This window comes from Crocodylus siamensis, chromosome 9, assembly GCF_052110815.1.
Source record: "Crocodylus siamensis isolate JL-2025a chromosome 9, ASM5211081v1, whole genome shotgun sequence".
NCBI classification, from domain to species: domain Eukaryota; kingdom Metazoa; phylum Chordata; order Crocodylia; family Crocodylidae; genus Crocodylus; species Crocodylus siamensis.
The window spans coordinates 36,013,199-36,030,208 of NC_143403.1; the positions used below are offsets into that span (position 1 = coordinate 36,013,199).

Below are 17,010 nucleotides of genomic sequence, written 5' to 3' on the forward strand. Positions count from 1 at the left end.
GTCCAAGGAGATGATATTCCCCCTCTATGTGACACTGGTCAGGCCGCAGCTGGAGTACTGTGTCCAGTTCTGGGCGCCGCACTTCAAGAGGGATGTGGACAAGGAGAGGGTCTGAGGAGGGCCACTCACATGATCAGGGGACAACAGGGCAGGCTCTACGAGGAGAGGTGACGGGACCTGAACCTGTTCAGCTTCCAGAAGAGAAGGCTGAGGGGGGATCTTGTGGCCTGTTATAAACCAGTCAGGGGGGATCAGCAGGCACTGGGGAAGTCCCTGTTCCCCCGAGCAGTACCAGGAGTGACCAGGAATAACGGTCACAAGCTGGCAGAGGGTAGATTTAGGCTAGATATCAGGAGGCACTACTTCACGGTCAGCGCGGCTGGGATCTGGAACCAACTTCCAAGAGAAGTGGTGCTGGCTCCTACCCCGGGGGTCTTTAAGAGGAGGTTAGACGAACACCTTGCTGGGGTCATTTGACCCCAGTACTCTTTCCTGCCCTGGCAGGGGGTCGGACTTGATGATCTGCTTGTGTCCTTTCCGACCCTAGAAACTATGAAACTGCTGAAGAAGGAAATAGCTACACAGCAGAGGTAATCCCTGTCATTGAGGCCAATAGCATTGCCTTCATGAACTAGCCTGTTCAAAACAAAAGCAGCTTCTAATACATATGTGGATCAGTTGGGGAAACCTAACAGAATAGAGGTGATCAGGTCTTAAGCACTTCTATTAATATCTACGGGAGCTGCCCAACAGCCAAAAGTGCTCAGATACAATGAAAACACAAGCACCTAGGGAGATGGGTAGGTAGCTGGCTATTTAATTTGTGCATAAGAGTGCTTTAACTATGCTCCCTTGAGAATGGTCTACAACTGCTTTGAGCCTTTCTATTGTGTTCTGATGCTTTCTATACTGAATTGCCTGGTTCCTGGATAAAAATATAAAGGATAGAACTCAGCAACATGGATAATTTACATCCGATTAATATGGATATGTTCCTGCATGAGAAAACTGAATGAGGATAAGGAATAAGAATGACTCCGTGCTAAGTAGATTCACACCAAGGATGGTTTCCTGATTTTTTTTATTGGTAGGAATGCCTCCTGCCAATATGATCCATTCTTTGCCTCCTTTATCATTGACTGTGTGGTGTGTCCTTTTCTGCTTGTAAACTTGGGTAAAATTTTCAACAGCCCTGAAGTTATATTTTTAAAAGAGAAGAAAAAGCCTAAATCTCACAGAAAGACATTGAGAATTAAGCACTTAAGTGCCTACAGCGTTTTTGAAAGTGTAACTCAGGCTACAGACACTTCTGAAAATGTGATCTATTCGGTTTAAAGTTACAGATGAATAAAAAGAAATATGAACTGACAACTGATTGCTTGCTTGCTTGCTTGCTATGAAGGGCTGCTGTATTGCTACAGTGGGCACCAGTAAAAGCTCAAGATTTCTACTCCATAGCAATTGGGATACTTCTTTTTCTAAAAGGAATATCTTGCATTTACTACAGATACAAGGAAGCTGAATAATTAGTATTTAGTGTTAGAGGGTAACTCAAGTCTTATAACATTCTATTATCATAGAATAGGGTGGGGGGAGAGGGATCTGGTGGTAGGGGTTTACTACAGGCCACCACATCAGGAGGAGGAGCTGGATCTTGAATTCTCCAGGCAGCTGGGGGAGGCTGTGCGTGCAAAGGATGTTGTGGTCATGGGTGATATAAATTACCCTGACATCAACTGGGAGGAGCAGTCGGCCAGGTCTAGCCACTCACAAAGGTTCCTGACGTGCGTACAGGACCTACACCTCATGCAGGAGGTACTCGTCCCCACTAGGGAAAACGCCATACTGGATCTGGTGTTAGCCTCTGGGGACGACCTGCTGGGGAAGGTGCTAGTATAAGGGAGGCTAGGGGACAGTGATCATGAAACGATCCAGTTTGCTATTCAGAGAAAGGTGGGGAGGGTAACTAGCACAGGGCAAATGCTTGACTTTAGGAAAGCCAACTTCGATGTGCTCCAGGCAGTAGTCAAGGAGGCACTCAGAGCCCAGGGGGTAGGTAGTATGGAGGTCCAGGAAAGGTGGTCCTTCCTCAAGGAGGCTATCCTTGGGGTGCAGCAGGACACAATTCCTCTATGCAGGAAGGTGGGAAAAGAGTCCAAGAAACCTTCATGGCTGAGCGCGGATATCCAGGCTGGCCTGAGGGCAAAGAAAAAAGCGTACTGGCAGTGGAAGCAGGGGGCAGGGACAAAGGAGGAGTACAACTCCCTGACCTGAGCTTGTAGGGATTTGGTGAGAAAGGTGAAAGCAGCACTGGAGCTTAGATTAGCTTCTGGGATTAAGAATAACAAAAAGTCCTTCTTCAAGTACATAGGTAGCAAGAAGAAGTCTCAGGGTAACACTGGACCCCTACAAGGCAGGGCAGGGCAGCTGGTGACAGACGCGCGAGAGAAGGCAGAACTCTTCAACAAGTTCTTTGCCTCCTTGTTCCTGTCTGCTGACAATGGGGTGCTCTTGGGTGATAGCATAGAGAGACCCGGGAAAGATGTGAGTCCCCCGACTGTTAGTTCAGACCTAGTTAAGGATTACCTGGAGGGCTTGGATGTGTCCAAGTCGGTGGGCCTGGATGACCTTCATCCACGGGTGCTGAGGGAATTGGCTGGTGTCATTGCGGAGCCATTGGCACGGCTGTTCGAGGACTCCTGGTGCTCGGGCCAAGTCCCTGAGGACTGGAAAAGGGCCAGCGTGGTCCCTATTTTCAAGAAGGGGAGGAAGGAAGAGCCTGGCAACTACAGGCCAGGCAGCCTCACTTCTATCCTGGGGAAGGTCTTTGAAAAAATTATCAAGGGCCACATTTGTGAGAGCTGTGCAGGGGAAGTGATGTTGAGGGGTAACCAGCATGGGTTCGTGCAAGGCCAATCCTGCCTGACTAACCTGCTCTCTTTCTGTGACCAGGTAACAAAGGGCTTAGATGGGAAGGAGGAAGTCAATGTCGTCTTCTTGGACTTCCAGACGGCCTTCGACACAGTGTCCCACCCAATTCTGGTGGGCAAGCTGAGGGACTGCGGCATTGACGAATGCACAGTCACATGGGTGGCAAGCTGGCTCCAGGGGCACACCCAGAGGGTGGTGGTGGATGGGTCAACGTCGACCTGGGAGGGTGTGGGCAGTGGAGTCCCCCAGGGCTTGGTCCTGGGGCCGGTGCTGTTCAACATCTTCATTAGCGACCTGGACGAGGGTGTAGAGAGCACCCTGTTCAAGTTCGCTGATGACACCAAGCTGTGGGGTAAAGGGAATACACCGGCAGGCAGGGACCGCATCCAGGCAGACCTGGGTAGGTTGGAGAAGTGGTCGGATCTTAACAGGATGCGGTTCAACAAGGACAAGTGCAGGGTGCTGCACCTGGGGAGAGGGAACCAGTACTGTGGTTATAGGTTAGGGGCTGCCCCTCTCAGCAGCACAGAGGCAGAGAGGGATCTTGGAGTCAGGATTGACTCCAGGATGAATATGAGTCGCCAATGTGACGAAGCAATAGGCAGAGCCAGCCGCACCCTGTCCTGCATCAACAGGGGCATCACTAACAGGACCAGAGAGGTCTTGCTCCCCCTCTATGCGGTGCTGGTCAGGCTGCAGCTGGAGTACTGTGTCCAGTTCTGGGAGCCGCACTTCAAGAAGGACGTGGAGGACCTGGAGAGGGTCCAGAGGAGGCCACTCGTATGGTTGGGGCCTCCGTGGCCAGCCCTATGAGGAGAGGCTGAGGGACCTGAATCTCTTCAGTCTCCGCAAGAGGAGACTGAGGGGGGATCTTGTGGCTGCCTACAACCTTATCAGGGGCCACCAGCAGGGACTCGGGGAAAGTCTGTTCACCAGGGCCCCCCTTGGAGTCACCAGGAACAATGGCCACAAGCTGAGGGAGGATAGGTTTAGGTTAGATATTAGGAAGAACTACTTCACGGTAAGGGTGGCCAGAGCCTGAAACAGGCTTCCCAGAGAGGTGGTGCTCTCACCTTCCCTGGAGATCTTCAAGAGGAGACTGGATAGGCACCTGGCTGGGGTCTTATGACCCCTGCCACCCCCAGTGCTCCTTCCTGCCCATGGCAGGGGGTCGGACTAGATGATCTGTCTAGGTCCCTTCCCACCATTGATTCTATGATTCTATAATCACCAAACACTGTAAGAACAGATATAAAAATTAACTGTGCCTTAAACAGGAAACACTTCTGAAATGGAATATCACCTATTGTCTTTGATTTGCAACAATATAAGTTTCAACACAATTTCAGAAAGGGTTTCCATATTTCTAATATAAGGAAGCTTATTAATGGGGGGAGGGGATGTCTCACACTGATGTACAAATCCAATCTGTTCTTTGGAGGGGGCGAGTTTTCTCAGCCTGTAATATAGCCAACCTGGAAGCAGTCAGGGCATTGTTCAGCTATTTTTCAGGGTCAGAGTGTATTGGAGACAGCTAATCTTTGCCTCTGAATTTTCGGGATTCCCTTTGTAACTATTTATTCTTTTTCTCATTATCTCTTGTCTAAGCCTGCCAACTCATTTGAACAAAGGCGGGCTCTTTGTTTTATGTTCACAAAATACCTAACGCAATGGGACACGCACATCATGGTGCTACAGCCATGCCTAATTAGATCATTAGTAGAGAAATAATTTACTTGGAACCCAATTCTTTTCTCCCACCTATCTGACTTCTAATTTTATTACTATATGCTTATAATTCAGTAACGCAGAGCCACTGGCTGAACCATCAGGCCCTTTTGTGCTTAGACCCACTGCTCCGAAGCATTTCCCTCTCATCTGCCAGGGGCTGCGAAGCAGGAAACCACAAACGCTTTGCAGCCGCCTGACGCCTCGCGTCTGCTCCTGAGGAAACAAACAAGGACCGGGGCGGCGCTGCCACAGCTCGCGAGACCCCACACAGCAGCCCCTGCCCCTCCCCCGTGTCCCGTGTCCCCTGACAGGGGTCGGCCCCGCCTCTGTCAGTCCCTAGCCGGATGTCGCTTCTGATAGGCCACCTAGTGACACGCTCTCTTTCCGCGGCCAATCAGCGGCAGCCACCGCGTCCCAGCCGGCTTAGGGGGCGGGGCGCGAGGGGGCGAGGGGATAAAAGGCTGCACCACAGCCGGGTCGCGGGTGCGGCGGAGAGTGGCCATGGAGAGGCCGGTAGATCTGTTGGTGCGGAGCCCCGCGGGGCGGCACCCGGACCTGAGGCTGCGCGCCGAGCCCGCCAGCACCCTGCGGCAGCTCAAGGCCCGGCTGCGCCGCCTGCTTCCCGAGGCGCCGGTGAGGGAGGGCCGGGCGGTCCCGGTTACTTGAAGCGCTGCAGTGGGTTTTCCTGGAGGTTTGAGCCGGGCGCGGCGTGGCGTGGCGCTGGCTCTTCCCTGTGGCCGAGGGGTGTTAGTGCTCAGCAGCACACAAATATTTTGCACATAAATAATCAGGGTTTAGTTTTATCATCCTACACTGAAACAAAAGAGAACTGTGTGCAAAGGATTTGGAAGTATTTCTGTTGGGTGGGTTTTTTTGTTGTTGTTGTTTGGTTTTTTGGTATGCATTTGACAGGAGTTGGGCCTTGGAGTTTATGTATACTCAGCTGCTGTTATGCCTGGCTGCTCAGCATTTGCATGTGTTTGAGAGAATAGTAACCCAACATATTTTTTGTCTTCTTTCAAAGCCTGAAGAGGACCAGAAGTTGATTTATTTGGGGAAGTTGCTGCTTGATCATCTTTATCTGAGAGATGTGTTGCCTACGGTATGGCAATTGCTTGCTTCTGATAGTTGCACAAATTAAATGATGTAGGAATATATTATCTTTTTAATGCCTTGATTTCTGTTTTTAGCAGGAGAAGTTGTATGTTCTTCACCTGGTGTACAACTCCAGGAACCTTTTAGAAGTGCAAGAAGCCAGTTCAGTGGTATGTTAAATTAATACATGGGTCTACTTTTGCTCTTCTGGGTGTGAACAAACTCTACAAATATGGGATTTATGACTTCAAAGCAGAATTATTTCTGAAAAAAGGTTGACCCACGTCATGTAAATGTGGGGCAGCATTGATTCATAGGGTAGTGGTTATGCTAGTACCAGGGGTGAGACAACAACTACATATTTGGAGTAAGCATCTGTAATGGCTTGTTTCGGAGCTGAAACATCCTGAACCAGGTTATGGCCATTGCATGTGGTGTCCAGCCTGGTTAGTGGTCTGTCTTGACCTAGTGGTCAGGGTAATACTTGACCTGCTGATGAGGAAAGACATTTAGTACCGTACAACTCCTGTAGCTCCTCTTTCCCTGTTTGAGCCAGTGAGCTTGATCATGATGGCTGTGCTGTTTGCAAAGGGAGTGGTTGTCTTAAATGTGTATATTTTCCATGATAATCAAGTCTCATTGTAATAATGATGATTCATATAAAGAGACAATCTGTCAACAATTAAATGGTGTGGCATCTTTTAGACTCTTCCTGGATTGTTGCCCTAATATTTATCAGTAACAAAACTTAAAGACTCTGGAGAGGAAACGGGAAATAAATTAAACCAAACTTAATATACGCGGTTTTTAAGTGTGCTAAAATTATGCCACAGATCTCAGTTTCTGTATGAGGGTTAGCTGATGTGATTAATACTAGCCTTCTATAGTATCAAAGGCAAATAAATCACATCCTTGAAGTCAAGAGCAAACAGAATAGACTGTTTTTGTGCCATCTGTGTAAGAAAACAGAACTGAAACAAACAAAACTGAAAAAGATTTCTTGTTTTTAAATGTGATTGGGGAAGGTTTTGTAAAAACTGATCTTTTGATCTTTCTGCTTTTACTTAAAAAGTTAACATTCATTGGCTAAATCTATTCATCATGTGCTAGAGGCTGTTACACTTTATATGTAGTGACCTAAACTATAGTATTATAAAGCCTTCATACTGCTGTGGCTCTGGCTGTGCTAGACAGCATATTGCTTTAATTATGCTAATATATGTAACCACTAGCATATTGCTTTAACCAGTATAGTTAAAGCAGTAAAACTTCCAAATATATACAAACATTATAGTATGAAACCTTTATGCAACTTTGCAACATCTACTGAGAGGAGCTGTAGTTCTTCATCACTCCCTGTTGGAACAGGACTTGAAACATGTCCTGTGTTTTTGTTTTTTTTAAAGTTTGGTTTGGCTATTATGAGCACTCTCTACTCCCTCTTCTGTGCTATGGCCTTAAGCTCCTACATATTTAAAGAGTTCACTTTCTCGAAACAAATGACACTATTGCCATCGTTTCATATGCAGGCCACCTCTCAAGGTGTTTTAGGAACAAAACAATTCTAGAAATATTGTTTGTTTTGACTGTGGTTCATAATTGATATGTGATAGTAGCTTCCAAAGGCCCTGTTCAGGACTGGGGCTCTGCAGGGCACTTGCATGCACAGTTCCAGTGAAATATTTTTGGGGAATGTTTTATTTTAAGATAATTATCTTACCTTTTGGATTAGATTTTTTTTTTCTTGCATTGTCTTGAGTAAACCACTACTAACTGTTGTTTTTAGATTAAAACTAAACAGCCAAAAGCATTATCAGAAATTAGTCAAGATCCTTCTGTAGCTTCAATTGATGGGGCAAGACAAAGGGATGCTCCCTGCAACCAGCCTACAATGGAAACAAATACAAGGTAGATGTGCTTCACATGCAGACATGCCTTCTAAAATGCTGAGATTATATGTAAAGTTATAAGTCTGTTTTTGAACAGATTCTTGGATGTCAGCACATTAAACTACTGCTTTGGAACTTTTAAGTGGATGGATGCCAAAGAGGTTAAAAAATGTTTCCCTCTTGAATTAAATGTTACTGTCCTTTCTTGTTGGATATGGAAAAATAGAAATGCTTTTATAATGTTTTCATAGAAACATAAACCTGGTATCCACTATGCTGTCCACTACTTGATTGAGCCACTGAAGTTTAGATTGAGTGCTTGCTTTTTTTTTTTTTTTTTTCTAGTCCTTACATATTCCTATTTCATTTAAAAAGAGCTTGAATGGGAAAAATAGCTTAATATCCAAATAATTTAATCAAAAGGGTGGTACTTTTTCCTTTTTAGAAGTATCTTTTCTCCCTCCCTCCCCCCTTTAATTTCACAATAGTACAATTTAGGGCTGAATTTTTAGATTTCTGTCTTCATCTTTTTAATGTTGAGTAGTTTTTCAAGCCCAGATTAATATAAAACATATTGGAAGTGTATACCATATGCTGCGTTACCTGTCAGCAAGACGCATGCAAGTTGCTTTTTTCATTATCTTCAGTATTGTAAGTAGAAGTGGTGGGGAAAAAGACAGTCCTGGGTTGTTTGTTTGGTGTGGGGTTTTTTTTCTTTTTTTAACTAATCTTTTTATTAAACTTTTTGAATAAGGATTGAAACAGCTCGTGGCTTCTCTGCCTATACTACTTACAGCATGCTTCAGATTTCTTGGTTTCAGCAGATTTATGCAAGACAGTACTACATGCAATAGTAAGTTTTCTTTCCTCTTGCAGAACTAGCTTTGAAATGTTAAGAACTGGTTAGAACAGCGATTCTCAACCACAGGGCTGGGGCACTCTGGGATGTGTTTCTTTTCAAGGGTGCTGCCATTAGGTGTACAAACATGTTTCACGTGATATACCCACAGACTTCAAATAAGACTTTATGTCAAACACATTCTGCCCTGTAGTGATCTTTCTTAGTTCTGTGCAATGTGGGAATTGTTCAGTTATTGTTCTGTTGGCAACAAACAAGTGAAAATGTAAGAGCTAGCACTTTTGAGAGGGGTCTTTTAATCTAAAAGTTGAGAACCAGTGGGTTAGAAAACTACTAGTGCTGTTCCTCCCCCAGTTGACAGGCATCTTCCTTACCTGTAGCAAATCTGCATGCTTAGGGGCAACCAACACAGGTTCATCAGTGGCAGGTCCTGTCAGACCAGATCATTAGATGCAGGGGTAGCAGTGGATATAGCCTTCCTGGACTTCCGGAAGGCTTTTCACACTGTCTCTCACCCCGTTCTCATAAAGAAACTGGGGGGCTGTGGTGTAGACACCCACACAGTCAAATGGGTCGCTAACTGGCTGGAGGGCCGCACCCAGAGGGTGATAGTGGATGGGTCCTTCTCAACCTGGAAGGACGTGGGCAGTGGGGTTCCGCAGGGCTCTGTCCTTGGGCCTGCACTGTTCAACATCATCAGTGATTTGGATGAGGGGGTAAAAAGCACCCTGTTCAAATTTGCTAAGATGTGGGGGGGACATGGGCACACTGGAAGGATGCAACAGACCTAGACAGGTTACAAGGGTGGGCGGACGAGAATAGGATGGGTTTCAACACAGACAAGTGCAAGGTGATGCACCTCAGGAGGAACAACCGGCACCATACCTACAGGTTAGGGAACTCCCCTCTTGTCAGCACGGAGGCGGAAAAGGATCTTGGAGTCATCATTGACTCCAAGATGAACATGGGCTGGCAGTGTGGGGAGGCAGTCAGGAAGGCCAACTGCACCTTGTCATGCATCCACAGATGCATCTCAGGCAGGTCCAAAGAGGTGATCCTCCCCCTCTATGCGGCACTGGTCAGGCCGCAGCTGGAGTACTGTGTCCAGTTGTGGGCACCGCACTTCAAGAGGGATGTGGACAGCATCGAGAGGGTCCAGAGGCAGGCCACTTACATGATCAGGGGACAGCAGGGCAGGCCCTATGAGGAGAGGCTACAGGACCTGAACCTGTTCAGCCTCCAAAAGAGAAGGCTGAGGGGGGATCTAGTGGCCTGTTATAAACTAGTCAGGGGGGGATCAGCAGGCATTGGGGGAGTCACTGTTCCCCCGAGCACTGCCAGGAGTGACCAGGAATAACAGTCACAAGCTGGCAGAAGGTAGGTTTAGGTTAGATATCAGGAGGAGCTACTTCACAGTCAGGGCGGCTAGGTTCTGGAACCAACTTCCAAGAGAGAAGTGGTGCAGGCTCCTACCCTGGGGGTTTTTGAGAGGAGGTTAGATGAACATCTTGCTGGGGTCATTTGATCCCAGTATTCTTTCCTGCCATGGCAGGGGGTTGGACTAGATGATCTGCTCAGGTCCCTTCCGACCCTAGAAACTATGAAACTATGAAATCAAATAGCTGATGTATATGTAAACAGCAGATGCCATTTGGTTTAGTCATGCTTACTGCTTTTTGACTAAATAAAAGTTAAAATTTGCAACCATTTATAGTGGTGTTGAGCCTATTGGAGGGGTACATCTAAAGATCTTTACCACTTCTTCCTGACTTGGTCTGTTGCTGAGGAAATAAGCCCCGCCTGCTGGGGGCTACCTGGAAACTTGCAAATAAGCTGTATAAACCGTGTGAGGCTCACCTGCAGAGCCTGAAGGGAATTGTGGGGAGGGAGGTTCTTGAGCACTTCAGCTGTTTATGGGCAGTTCTCACAACAGTAGAGTACTGAAATTGAGACCATATGGAGTGCTAAAGATGGTGACATTTTGCATCAAGTTTGACTTGCCAAAAGCCACACAGCCAGTCACTAGCAGATCTAATGCTAGCTTTGTGTCACCTGCTCTGATCACAAACCTGTGGCTTCAGAATTAAATGCGTGATGATTTCTTCATAGGAATCATCTTGACAATTTTAGCATGCTAACTTTTACCAAACACTGCAAGGTGTAGTAGTCTAACTCCTCTTACCTTGCTTTCAGCTTGGTTGCTACTGCTGCTGACCCATTGCGTGCACAAAGATCACAGGAGATACCAGTGGCAGCACCTGCCCCTCTTCCAGATTCATTTCCTGCACAGAACCAGCCTGGAAATCAAAATGTTCCTCCTCAGGTTAACCCAGCAGCCAATCAGAACTTGCAGATGAATGCACAAGGTGGTCCGCTCATGGAAGAGGAGGAGGAAGGGAACAGAGACTGGCTGGATTGGCTTTATTCAGCAACTTTGTTCTACGTTTTTGTCAACATCATTTATTTCTACTCCAGTGTGAGCCGGTTCATCATTGTCATGGGTGGCAGCCTCCTGATGTACCTGTAAGCATGCATTTTTCTGTCATTCAAATGACAAGCTTTGAACTAGTTTCTTTGCACTGTGATGCTTTCTCTTATAATAGCCTCTCCACAACAGTTGGGCATAGTGTAAGTAGAATGACTGTGGTGCAGATGTAGCAACATCAGTACAAAGAAGCTAATTATTAGCTTGTCCTCTTTGGGGAGAGGGATAAGGAATAGTGGTATACAGTATGAACAAGACACATGAGTGAGTTAATAGGGAGTACAGATTTGCTACTTGTCAGCTACCCTGCACTAACTCTTCATTGGCTTGTTCTTACTTTGGCAAAGGGAGCCTAAATTGCAGTGATGCAGCCCTGCATGAAAGAGAGGTAAGTAATCACTGTTTATCTGCTGCTTAGTATAGGTGAAAAGTGGGCTTGTGAACAGTTGCCATGAAGCAACTGATATGCAGTAAGTCTCTGCCCCTTTTAATCCACTGTAATGTTTGTCCATATCCTAAGACATTACATTGGAATGTTCCATTATAGTGATACACCCTCCTTTGGTGTAGACTAGGACTTAAACTGATATAAAATATATCATAAGATTGGCAGATCTTGGTTTTTGGTTTAATATTTTTAATCTCTCTTCTCATGCAGTAAATCCTACATGATTGGGAGAAGAGTAGATTTCTTAGCTTAAGATAATGTGACAAAACAACTTTGCTACCATTTGTCTTGTTCATGCAAAACTAACTTGAATGTGTTTATCTGTAGGCTTCTGTTCTAGTGCACAAAAATCACCTGACCATTTCAGAAGCAAGAGTTTGCTTTGAATGTAGGAATACTATTGATCTTTAAGCTTATACACTAGTGATGCCCAGTTGAGAGAGCATTTCCATTTGTTCTGATATTTAATTGTCCATTCCTGCTCTCCTTGCTTTGATCAGCTGTGAAAATAATGTAGACTAGCAGTAGGCTCAAGTGTCACCCTTGGCCAGGAGCAGCTCTCACATTCCAGCTGTCTGAGGCTAATTGTAAACACAAAATTCAGAGCACTAAATCTGGTGCAACTAGAGCTATCTTCTGATCTTGACAGCCATGGGGACTAGGGGTCTAAATTTTTTGAGCACAACCAGCAGCCACTGCTGGAAATAGTAGTTTTTCAAGCACCCATCCACTTGAGCTACACTGTATGAGGGAGCAGTGCCAGCACTGGGAATCTTTAAGTTATTTTGCCTTGGGGCAGATGAGTGGGTATACAAGTTAGAGCTGTTTTTACCCAACTGCTGTTCTTTATCTTGGCTCTTGCAATACATATTGCAGATTGTGCCTCAGTCATTCTAAGGTCCTAATCATGATCCCTTATACCTATGGTCCACCAGCTGTTCCAGAACTGCATCTCCTGCTGCCCCTCTTCTATTCTGGGATAGATAACCTACCTTACTACTCTAATGCTGATAGATGTGCATTGTGATTAGATAAGCTTTTGAAGGTCTTTCTCCACAGATCAGATGGGATAAACCTGTTTGTCTCAAATATGCTGTTGACTCCTGGGTGCATATTCAGGTGTTACTTGCAAGATTGAAGTGTGGTATGCGGGAGGAGTAAGTATATCCTAACAATGATTTATTGACTTCCTCAGACACCATGTTGGATGGTTTCCATTTAGACTCAGGCCGGTTCAACCATTTCCAAACAACGTTCCTCCTCAAGATGCCATAAACCAGGATCAGAATAACAATTTACAGGTATCAACTCAATGTGGGAATATGAAATTGTGGGGAAAACTGTAGGTTGTTAAACGCAGGAAAATGTAGTGTTCTCTAGAAGTTTGTGTATCAAAACCTTTAATTGTGGAATACCTGAAGCAGCTTAATTCTTAATACAATTTAATTCCCACTGTTCTGTAGATCAGAATCTATTGCTACGCATCACTTAATTACATGTGATGGCCATAACATGGGTTCAGATTTCCATAAAAATAGGGATTCGTTTCTGCACGTGACTAGAAATTTACTTGGATTTTAGAAGTTGGCTCTGGCAGTTACTGGTATTTCTGCAACTGATACAAAGTAGCCCTCCTCCAAAAAGTGATTTATTTATTTATTTATTTTCTGGCACAAAATGTATACAGGTTCATGGCACTTCATGGTGTGGGAACTACCTGCAGTACCTGGTTAGGGTAGGAGTGTCATTTGTGTCACAAGTCAACTGATCCCATAATTAAAGAGTATGTTCTAGTAATCTGGAAATCTGTGTAGGACCCATCTACATGTGTTGCAAGTAGGACACATTCAAGTTACCTTTTTTATTTGGTGTGCAGAATTACACGTTCACTGACCAACTTACAAGCAGAACTTAAATATTTCAGACTTGTTCTGTTGCATCACATCCTTTACTTAAGTCTTGCTTGGACAGGGGAACATATTCACTGGGTCCAATTTTATTAGGTGGCTTATGCTTACAATTTGATGGTTTTCCCAATGGTGGAATTCTGTGGCTGGATAATTAACAAAAAGTGCAAAATTCTTTAACATTTATTATTGCTGCTTAAATAGTTCCTTTTCATTTTGAGGTTGGAAGAATCACTTGATTTCCATTTTAGAGGGAAAATGAGGTTTCCATCTAGAAGTATTTCCTAACTATAGAGACCCTGTTTATACAATGTGCTTTTTATTAGCAGGAGGAAAATGCTGACGGATCACCTGAATCAGAGGTTTTTGATGAAGGAAGCACTTTACCAGAAAGTCAGCAGGGCACCCCCTCACTTATGAGCACAATCTGGCTGTTCTTCAAGACTTTCTTTGCATCTCTTCTTCCAGAAGGACCTCCTGCTGTGCCAAACTAACTGCTGTACTAGCTAGTCTGACTCCAGGAAATTACTCTCCCACTTACCTTATGGGACCAGACCCCAGCTCCAAAAAAGTAGAATGAAGATCAGTGGGACTTCCTCAGTCTTGAAGTGATTGGCAAGATTTGGAAAGCTGCAAGAAGCCTTAAACCATTATAGTGTAGAAACTAAAATGTAGTGTGCTTCTCATGTCTCCATTCCAAAGAACTTCATGTATGCTGTATGGAGGCCTAAAATTGTACAGCTGTGCACTATGAAGGCACAGACAAAGCCAGTGTGTACAGAAGTGCGAGAAGCAGATTGCTGCTGCCTGTGCAATTTGATTCCTGTTGGAATGTTTCAAATGCTATTTAAATTACACTGAGTGTAGTGTCTGTCTTATACAATGACTTGCTAGCTATGAATTAGCAAAACTTTCTAGGGAAGATAAGTGCAGTGCTTTAAGCTTAAAAGAAAATGGAGAGAAATCATGTTTTCTGTATAAATATCTTCCTAAAGAAGACATAAGTTACAATTTATTTCTTTGACAAAGTATGTGATTACTGTGAGATAATGAGCCCATTGTCAAACAGCTACACTGATCAGCTGCGTAACAAATTGAATTTTAAGTTGTCAAACTCAGGCATTTTTAACAGTTCACACACTTTGTTTCCCAGTTTAATAAATTCTGCCAAAGTAGCCACCTTTTTTTCATCAGTAATTAGCTTACACTAAATCTCTTTTCAATATGCAAGAAGCTTTAGAGGTATTCTGCCCAACTAAGTTTCTGTACTTTGTCAGCAGGACAAATCCCAAGCACCTTTACTGTCAACTTTAAAATGGTCTGTTACTACTCCTGCAGACTAGAATTTTTGGAATCCCAGAGGCTTGTGACAAATGAGTTGTACCTTCTGAGCCTGGCCACAGCAGAGTAGAAAACTACTGCAATTATGCATTCCAGTAAGCAAAGATGCTATGCAAATCTCTCCAGAACAGTTTTCAGTACATTGGCTTTGTCCATTGTGTACCCTTTTTAGTGTCTAGTATCATTTTCAACAGTGTGTATGGTTTGGTATTGAGAGTTGTGTGCACTTACCACAATCCACAGGTAGCTCGTGCCAATGACTGACTGTGCACCTAACTTTAAGATAATTAGTTGCAGGTACAAGTGAAGAACAGTTGCACATTTAAGCTCAGGCCCCTAAATTTATTCTTTTGCAGCCTCAGAGTTGGTTCTCAAAGTGCCTTTAATAATTTTCAAGTGGATTAACAAAAGAGGCTGTAGTTAAAATGGCTATTGGCATTCTGTAGCTCCTTGTAGCAATTCTCTAGGCATTAGAAATGGTTCAGTCTCTGCTGTGTGATGGTGTAGGAGGCTCCCTTGGGGACAACTGCATGAGTTTACACAGTGCATTGTATCTGCTCAGGGATTAAAGTATCTGTTTAAATGTCTATCTGTCTTTTCTGGGGAATGCCTGGTTCTGCCACCATCTTTTGTCAGTGCTACTTGTAATGGCAAACTTCCATAGTAAAGGCTTAAAACAAGTGTTTTGTCATTCTCTTTTATGTGTACAATGAGTTTGTATGCGGCTGTGATTACTTAATCTGATTCTTAATTCTGCTCTTTCCACACATTAAACAGTATGTTAACATTTTAACTACTGCAGTTAGACTTGTCACTTATCAAAATAAATTTCCAAGAAGTTCTTCAGCTCTGAATAGTATATAGCTCCTCCTTAGTAGTTCCTGATGACAAGTTTCAAGTTTTGTCTGCATACCACAAATCCACAAAGAAGTTGGTGAAAAAGAAGGCAAAGTAAAGTGATACAACATCTAGGAAAGTTGTGTGACCATTTAAGTGTGAGAAGTCTTTCTACTGTTTTACTCCAACATTAGTAAACTGAATGAGTAGACCACTTCAAGACTGGTCTCTTCCATTTACCTAACATTTAACTGGGAGTAAACAACAATTTTTGAATTTAAACAGAAACCTTGAACTAATTTACAGTTGATGAGTACTGGCTTCAAATTGAAAACAGTGTTTTCAAGTTTAGTGTGTAACAGTCCTATAAAAAAAAATCACATCTGCATAAGATGCAAGCCCATTTGCTAAGAATTTGTAGTCTGAGGAGATAAGGGATTGTAGCAGTGGGGTGTTAACAGGGGCATTGGCTTTCAAAAATACTAGGATGGCATCCCAGATGTGTAGGGCAAAATGGAAAACCTGATGACATGATTATATGAGGATGGACATGGAGCAGGGGGAAGATGTCATGAGAGAGAGGTGCATAAGGAGGGGAGTTGTGAAGGCCCTCAAGAGTTAGTGCAATGAAAGACAAGATCAGAAATACTGAACAGAGGATGAACAGGCTTGTGGCTAGGATTATGGATAGGGAAGCTCATCTTAGCAGCTGTGTTAAATGGCTTGGAAGTATATGTGTGTCGGTGGCGAGGGGGATCAGACTTGGAGGTAGCTGTAATCAAGACATGAGAATCCAGAAGAAGGTTTTAATGGGAAGAAAGACTGGTTTAGTAGATATATGAAGGAAGAAGCAGAAAGATTTGGATGCTACTGATAAGAGGAATATAGATTATTATACACTTACACAACATCTGAAATGGCCCAATAGAGGGCTGTTACATAAAGCAAGAAGTTAGAATTTCAATTGAGTAATAAAAACATTTCCAATCATATTTAAACTAACAAAAACCTCTGGTTCAGGTGATCTATCAGCATTTTCCTCTTGCTAATAAAAAGCACATTGTGTAAACAGGGTCTCTAGAGTTAAGAAATAATTCTGGATGGAAACCTCATTTTCTCTCTAAAATGGAGGAAATCAAGTGATTCTTCCAACCTCAAAATGAAAAGGAATTATTTAAACAGCAATAATAAATGTTAAAGAATTTTGTACTTTTTGTTAATTATTCAGCCACAGAATTCCACCATCTGGAGGACCACCAAGTTGTAAGCATAAGTCACCTAATATATTCACTGTGTTCAACAAGCCTGGAGGGAAACACATTTCTGAAAAGAGCAGGCACAACTGTAAAAATGAATGTGCTACAAGGCAGCAAAGGGATTGAAGGAATGAATGCTGTTTGGCTCGAGTTCTGTTCCCTCAGAATGCTCTGGCTATGTCCCCTTCAGTATGAACCAGTCAGTCTCTGCCCCTACTGGAAAGTGAGGTA

At 44.0% G+C, this 17,010-nt stretch overlaps 1 protein-coding gene across 2 annotated transcripts; it reads left to right on the plus strand.

Moving 5' to 3' along the window:
* The first annotated feature begins 5,124 nt into the window (after nt 1-5,124).
* Nucleotides 5,125-15,367, plus strand: HERPUD1 (homocysteine inducible ER protein with ubiquitin like domain 1). Of its 2 annotated transcripts, none has more exons than XM_090063125.1 (8): nt 5,125-5,295; nt 5,687-5,764; nt 5,853-5,927; nt 7,544-7,665; nt 8,401-8,499; nt 10,699-11,028; nt 12,634-12,739; nt 13,672-15,367. In XM_090063125.1, the coding sequence occupies exons 1-8, from the start codon at nt 5,164-5,166 to the stop codon at nt 13,837-13,839; spliced, it is 1,110 nt and encodes a 369-aa protein (XP_089919251.1). In that variant the 5' UTR covers nt 5,125-5,163; the 3' UTR covers nt 13,840-15,367. The 2 variants fall into 2 exon arrangements, with proteins under 2 accessions (XP_089919251.1, XP_089919252.1); XM_090063126.1 differs by having other exon boundaries at nt 13,675-15,367.
* Nucleotides 15,368-17,010: the final 1,643 nt, after the last annotated feature.

Bases quoted from the DNA above. Each gene is read 5' to 3' on its own strand.
- HERPUD1 (XM_090063125.1), top strand. From the start codon at position 5,164: ATGGAGAGGCCGGTAGATCTGTTGGTGCGGAGCCCCGCGGGGCGGCAC. The intron at 5,765-5,852 runs GTATGGCAATTG...TTCTGTTTTTAG, and splicing joins TGAGAGATGTGTTGCCTACG to CAGGAGAAGTTGTATGTTCT. The intron at 8,500-10,698 runs GTAAGTTTTCTT...CCTTGCTTTCAG, and splicing joins AGACAGTACTACATGCAATA to CTTGGTTGCTACTGCTGCTG.